The sequence below is a fragment of the Erithacus rubecula genome, assembly GCF_903797595.1.
Source record: "Erithacus rubecula genome assembly, chromosome: 15".
NCBI lineage: Eukaryota > Metazoa > Chordata > Aves > Passeriformes > Muscicapidae > Erithacus > Erithacus rubecula.
In genome coordinates, this window is record NC_136667.1 from 15,567,486 (window position 1) to 15,574,733 (window position 7,248).

General features: G+C 56.3%; 1 protein-coding gene across 1 annotated transcript; it reads right to left on the reverse strand.

Annotated features, from left to right (window-relative positions):
• Positions 1–1,627: 1,627 nt before the first annotated feature.
• On the reverse strand, positions 1,628–3,064 carry LOC306808442 (thymosin beta-15A homolog). Its single transcript, XM_079319049.1, has 3 exons — positions 2,925–3,064; positions 2,511–2,615; positions 1,628–2,127 (listed from the first exon to the last, which is right to left on the reverse strand). The coding sequence occupies exons 2-3, from the start codon at positions 2,608–2,610 to the stop codon at positions 2,090–2,092; spliced, it is 138 nt and encodes a 45-aa protein (XP_079175175.1). The 5' UTR covers positions 2,611–2,615; positions 2,925–3,064; the 3' UTR covers positions 1,628–2,089.
• Between the last annotated feature and the right edge of the window lie 4,184 nt (positions 3,065–7,248).

Here is a 7,248-nt window from a genome sequence, read left to right on the forward strand (position 1 = left end):
GGGGTACCCAGCACCCCTGGCAGGCTCTGCTGCCTGTGTGCACAGCACAGGGTGAGGGGGAAGCTATTGTAAGCACAGCAGTGCCAGGGAGGGGACACTCCTGCTGTGGCCTTGCAGACGTCCATGTGACTCAGGGAGAGATAAGTGCCCTGGTGCTTTTCCATGCCTGCAGAGGGGCCCCTTGCAGCACGTAGCAGGGAGAGGCACTGGGGTGGTGTCAGGAGCACCCAAGGTGCTCTGGGCAGCCACTGAGACCTCCCTATCCCAAAAGCAGCATTGATGAGGGGACAGCAGCACTTCCACTTTGTGTTTCAATCCCAAAAGCTTCACTTGGCTGAACTCAGCCCCTGGCTCTCAGGGATCAGGCTGGCTTTACCTGCCTGCTCCTGCAACCACCCCTGAACAGGGACACTTTGTCACCCTGACAAACCACCCTTGCTGTTGGCCCTGGGAAAAGATTCCCATGTCCAGGACAGGGTTCTGACATCATGGTGCTGAGGGGGCACAGCCACCCTGGCATGTGCTGGGCTTCCCAGTGCTCAGCCCACCCAGCAGCAGCCCCAGCTGGGCCTCTGCACTGCTCCCCAGTGCCCTCACCCCATGGAAAACCCCACACACTGCTCCAACAGCACAAACACCAAACTCTTACCTGCAGCTCTTTCAATTCTGCTTTTTAAGGGGTGGAGGCAGTGGCAACCACACAGGCAGTATTATTTGCAGTCCTTGGCAGGCAGCGTGGGTGGAGGCAGCAGGCAGATAGGCACCATGTCCAGGCAGGCACAACAGCCCATGTTTGTCCCCAGCTGACCAGGCTCATTAGGAACATTGACCAAAACTGTTAGCTGGCAAGTTTTGGCTAGTCTGCCTCCACCTCTTTCGTGAGTGGCCTGGTGTGCTCAGTGACACTGCAGGCCAGGTGGAGGTGAGGAAATCCTGGCAGTAGCCAGGAAGCCTCAGCACAAACCTGGAGGCACTGTCAGAGCTCACCCACACTGTGCTGGCAGCCAACTGCGGGACCCTGGGATCTCCACCCCTGCAAGGCAGGGCTGGGATCAGCCCAGAGGGCACCCAAGGGATTTACTGCATTCAAACCCATCCTTACAGGGCTGCAAAACCCTCCTTCAGGCAAGGGCAGGGGCAGAGGTTGGCTCAAGGGGAACAGAAGGGCAGTGCCATGCAGTGACAGAACTGTGCTCCAAGAACTGGGTGGGCAGGGCTGGCCTGGCCACCACACCAGGAGCAGGGCAGCATCTCCATTGCCAGCACCTCCAGCCACGCTGACAAGGCACCAGCCCAGCTCCACAAGGTTTTAGGCAGGGAATACCAAGTTTTCCAAGGCAGGAGACTCAACCTTTGCATGGGTGGCAAGACCCAGGTTAGCCTCTGCTCTTAGATGCACCAAGAAACCACAATGCTGGTGGAGCACAGTGGCCAAGGTGACGCCAGCAACGCTCCCAGTTCCCCCAGGAACCAAGCCCCAAGCCAACACCAAGCTGGATTCACCCTGCAGGGAACCATCCCACATCACCCTCTGAACAACCAGCACTGCTGCAGCACCAGACCTCCCCACCCTCCAGGGCAAGCCAAGCCAAAAACCTTTGTAAGGTAAGAAGCCACGAGCCATAGGTAGATCATTACAATTTTTTATTTTATAATAAACTTCTCATTTTTCCCCCAAGGAAGACAAAAAAACTGTGAGTGAGGCTACAGAACACTGTCAGTGAAGAATATGCAAGACAGACCCAGGCCAGAGGTGAGGCCAGAAAGGTTCCCCACTCCCCCAGGCAGAAGGGGGTCCATGCCCAGAAGCCTCAATGGCCCTTGCTCATCTTCCCACTGCATCAGAGCAAGATCAGTGCTGTCACAGGAGGCAGCTGAGCAGCAGAGATGGCACCAGGTCAGGCTACTGATGGACTGAGGACCACGCTTGGTCACCCCACCTGCCAAAGCTGCCAGCAAAGTGGGACAGTGTGTTAGGTGATACAGCTGTTCTCTATACATGTATGTGATGTAAATTTAAAAAAACCCACATGATTCATTTCAAAGCAAAAGAATTGAGTAGTTGTTCTTCCTGCCAGGCCATCTCTCTCTAGGAAGACTTCACACATTCCTTCTCCTGCTCAATAGCTGCAAGAGAATAGAGGCCCATTAGTCTCTAGTGCTTTTTTCTTGTGGAAGCATGAACTGGAGAAAGGTTTCAGAAGATTCATTCAGGCCCTGGTGGCCAGTTTTGTGCTTTGACCCCAAGCAGGGTGGTTTAGCAGTCAAGTTAGAAGATGACAAGCCACACGTGTGCGTGGCAGCCAGTCGGGCACCTGTCTGCAGCGAAGTGATGCCCGGAGGGATCAGTTTGGCGCAACAGCCCCGTGGAGCGCCCATGCCCGCTGCCCCGGGCTGCACACACTGTGCCCGAGGCTGTCCCGGGCCGGAGCCCCGACCCGCCCCTGCCCCGCGGATGAGCCCGGACCGAGGGCACCGCGCCTCCCGCCCGCCCCCGGCCCCGCACTCACTCTCCTTGGAGGGCAGCGTGTTCTTCTCCTCCGTGTTGGTTTTCTTCAGCTTCTTCTTGTCGAATTTCTCCACCTCCGAGAGGTCTGGTTTGTCGCACATTTTGCCTGCGAGACCCCCGCCGCAGTCAGCCGAAGGACGGGAAGACAAAGGCGGCCCCGGCCCCCCCCGGCCCCCGCCGCGGACAATAGCGCAGGGCGGGGCGCGCCGCCGCCCCGAGCACCGCGCCGCGCCCCGGGCCCGGGCAGCCGAGCGGGGCGGCCCCCAGTGCCCGCACAGCCGGGAGCCGTCCCCTCAGCGGGCAGCCATGTCCCCCCGGGACCCGCCGCGCCCTCAGCCCCCGCCCCGGGGCGCCTCGGCGAGTCCCTCCTCGCAGCCGCGCTGCGCGCTGCCCCCCTCGGCGGCCCGGCCCGTACCTGCGGCGCTGTACGGTGCGATGTGCGGCGGCTGCGATGCGCGGTCGGTGCCGGTAGCGATACCGGTCCCGCTCCTTGCACGTCCAGGTGAGTCTGGAGCGCGCGCCTCGCGGGGCGGAGCCTTTTATACCCCGGCCGCCGCCCAGCCCGCGCGCCCATTGGCTGCCCGCCCGCCGGGGAGCGCGTGGCCCGCCAGGGGGCGGCCGTTCCCGCCGTGCCGCGCGGCGGGGGCGCGAGCGGGGCCGCGCGTGAGGGGCGTGAGGGAGACGGGCGGGGAAGGGGAGCGGCCGCATGAGGGTCAGCGGGGACTGAGGCCCGGGCACACAGCCCCTCACAGCACACCCGGACAGGCGTCACACAGCCCCTCACACACGAGCGGACACAGCTCCTGCTCCCACACACGCGGGCACGGCTCCCGCTGCCCCTCCTGCGCGCACACGCAGCTGGGTCCCAGCTGTGAGGGGCAGCAGGCTGGGCTCCATGAGAGCGGGTGGCTCCAAAGCCACTGCCCCAGCTCAGCCCCCCTCCAGAAGCAGGTGCCCCACAGCAGCGGAGGCAGCTCTGTGTCCAGGGATGCTCCCACTGCTGAAGCGCAGAACTTGAATTAAGCGAGCCTTGGGTTAAACTCGGCACCCTATTCTCACACCTGTGAGAGATGCTTGGCCGCTGCCCAGCTCACGCCTACACTGCCTTTGGCCACAGCGCTTCCTGGGGAGATCTGGTGACTGAAGCAGCAGCACGGGTGGACAAGAGGCTGACCACACTCACAGGCTCTTGCTTGGCTGCAGCAAGCCTGGGGAGCAGCCCAGACTGTGCAGACGGGCCAGTGTGCAAGTGGAAGAAACACTTTGGTGGGAAAAAGCCATGGGGCAGTGCAGGCAGCCCATGTGATCCCAGCAGGAAGGACAGTGGCAGTCTGGGGACACTTGCATGCTGGCCACCATGATAGGGAGGGGATAGAGGAAGGGTCCTGTAAGGTCTGAAGGGAATAGGGCAAAACAAAGAATATCCTGACTGCAGACGAGGCTTGCCAAAACCTTTCTGCAGAGATCTTGGTGCCATGGTGAACAAGAACCAAGGGGCAGCTGTGCTGCAGCAGCTCTCACCTCCACCTCCTCCTGGCCTGCCAGCCTCTGGGGTTTTGCTCAGGGCTTATTGGAGATTTTGCCGAGAAAATCCCCAGCAATCCGGAGGGAACACTTGCTTTGTGTTCTTTAGCAAGACGACTGCCTTCTTGGCAGGAGGGACTGGTGCTATCCAGCGACAGCAGGTCACGGCCGGAGGTGGCCCTTTGCCGCAAGCCCTGAAGCACCTTTTTGCTCCAGCCAGAATATGGGCTCTGAATTCAAGAAGCACCAAGAGTTGGCAAATGCTGAAAAGGCAAAGGCCAAGATCTAGGGCCAGGTTGCTCCTGCAAGAGGAGCAAACAGCCTCCTGTTCCTGTGCCTGGGGGAGGGAGGGAGAGGCTGCGGGCAAAGCTCCGTGCCAGGCTGCTCCCAGAGCAGCTCTCTTTTGGTGATGCCAGGTTTGGACAGTGCAACAGAGCCAGGAGCTGCAAGCCCAGGCAGGGCTTTCTTCATGAGCATCCTTCAAACCCACCCTGCAGAGCCTGCATCACACAGCCCAGCCCCAGTGAGAAAAGGCTCATCGTTCCTGCATAGCCAGTGAGAAACAAAATATCCATTCAGTTTCAAAATGAACACAGGAAATCCTTTTTGTCTTCACGCACACAGTCAGACAAGTGTTTTCCCATGTGCTTGCTCTCTGGTTGTGCTCACCTTCCCCTCAGCTTCCCCCTTTGCTTGCCTGTTCTCCACATGCTTCTCCTTTGTGGATGCTGCAGTCTGACGTAGCTCTTGTCCCTGGCAGGCAGCGAGTGCGAAAGAACCTGATCCCCACCCTGCCTGTGCACAGCCCCTTGCCGGCACCAGCTGCACCCAAAAGGCTGCTCCCCATCCTCCCAGCCCCTCAGCAGAGCAGCTGCACCCGCCCCTGGCAAGGCACAGCCCCAGAGCAATGTGCTGCTTCTGATGCTGCAGCACTGTGTAACCCCCGGGTCTTTGTCTGGGCACAAAGCCACCACGGTGGCCACGCAGGCAGGGGAAGGGGAGCTCCCCCTTCCTCAAGCCACACAGCCAGCACCACACTCGTGCAAACCACGGCCAGAGCGGCTTTAAAGCCAACCCTGTGCACTGCCAGCAGGGGAGAGGTGGGGCTGCTGCTGGGGAGCTGCTAAAACCCATCTTGCACAAAGAACAAGAAAGGAGCTTATATCCCAGCAAGAGCTTTTCCCCCTGACAAATTAGCAAAGCCTCCCGTAACTGCACAACCAGCTTCTTTCTTACGTCTTTTGGCATTTCTGCTTTCAATAATTTATAACAAAAGAACTGAGACATCAACAGATAGGGAGAAAGCAGAAACAGCCCTGACCTGAAATGGCACAGACTGACTGCCAGCCATTTTAAATGGCTTTTAAATCTCGCACAGAACAAGGCTGCCAGGGCTGATACAGCCTCTCCCATAGCCATTTCCAGGAATGCCTTATTCTCCTGTACAGGAAGGAGGCTGGAAGTTTTCTCTGCTCAGTTTTTTTCTCAGCCTCCTGACCCATCTGCCTGCAGGGCACACCATGACAGCTGCCAGACTGAGCCACTCCACAGGGTGACACCACTTTCTCCCGTTTCATCCCAGCCTCCTGCCACAACCCGTCACATCCATCAGGGCAAGACGAGAGAGCCCAGGAAGGCAGCAGCATCCTGGGGCTGTTGTGTCTTACAGGAGGGCTCATTCCTCCTGTGGAGTTGCTGCATTTTACAGAAGGGCTTGCTAACACCCTTTGCCCAACAGCAGCAAGACAAGGTGCTGCTTTCTCTAGATCACAGAAACACTGACTCCGGGAGACCTCCTTACACCAGGAAGGCAGGAGGGAGGTGCCAGCAAATTATTTTGAGATGTGTCTCACTGTGCTTTAAACATCCTGTTACCTGCAAGGCACACGTGGTAAGCTGAGCTCCCACCCTGTGCATTAGTTTTGGGTACCCAGGCAGGTGAGCAGGGCTGATCCAGCACTCGTGACTGATGTGTTCCTTGTTCCCGTCAATTAACAGCAGGCAGCACAGGCACGAGATGGCTACCAGCACCAACACCAGCATCCTCACACCTGCAGCCACACTGCAGCTGTGCCTGTGGCAGAGGGAGTCTATCCTGCTCCTCCAGACCTCCAACTGCAGCAGCACAGAAAAGGACTCGGTTGAGATTTTCTCCTGTGAAATAATTTGTTTTGCATGGTAGTAACTCAGGCAGCTGTGAGGAAAGCCTAAGATACCCCACAGCTCACCTCCAGATTTTGGTGAAGATTCCATCCCTTCTGATCTGAAGATTTCAGAGCACAGTAACTTGACATGGGTAGAACTGTCCCAAGGAGGTATCTCCTATCCTTCTTAGGAGCTACAATGTCATACAGCATATTAAGTCTATGCCCTCTCCTTACTCAAAACCCTGGTTTTATTAAAGTAACTAAGAAAACATTATATATTCACTAATAGCAATGGTCTCCTGTGTACAAATGGCTGAAAAGCCCTGTTTTTTTATCAAAGGAAGGTGAAATCTGCTACATAACCCTGACAAGACCCACAGCACCCACCCTGCTACTTGGGGAAAAATAACCCAACATTTTTTTCACTTATTCACTGGCCAGTGCTGCAAGACATTTTAACAGATGGACAATTGTGATTTGTGATCCTCAGCAAATGCTGCCTGAGGCCATGGTCATTTTCAGTCTAGGCCTGGAAATCTATTTGTAATGCCAAGAACCTTTCTCCAGACCTTCTCTCATCCTTCTGACTTCATTTATATTTCCCATCTGCAACACATTATGAGAAAGGATCAGGCTTTAGTTAGAACAAGTGCTCCTCAGGACATAATCCTACTCTGATCATCAGCTTTGTGTGAGACACTTACAAATTCTTCATTTGTACTTGTTAAAATATTCAAGCTTCCCCCACCTGAACATTATGTGAATAAATCTACTCAGATACATAACTGAACAGTAGAGAAGCTGCACTACCACCTCTAACATTTAAGCCCAGGAAATCAAATGTGGACAAAAGCAATTGCTCAGTGCTTGGTCTCATGCTCTTCCTTCCATGCAATGTAAGCAGAGCCAAGCTGAACCTCACAGATTTAACCCTGCACAAGGGTTAAATAAGATGACCTTCCAAGGTCCCCGCTAAATAAAATTACTTCATGATCTGCCTTTAAAATGACCCAACTCAGAAGATTCATGTCACTCAAGATATTTAGAAGCACTTACAAGCAGAGGCCG

Bases quoted from the DNA above. Each gene is read 5' to 3' on its own strand.
- LOC306808442 (XM_079319049.1), bottom strand. From the start codon at position 2,610: ATGTGCGACAAACCAGACCTCTCGGAGGTGGAGAAATTCGACAAGAAG. The intron at 2,128-2,510 runs GTGAGTGCGGGG...ATTCTCTTGCAG, and splicing joins CACGCTGCCCTCCAAGGAGA to CTATTGAGCAGGAGAAGGAA.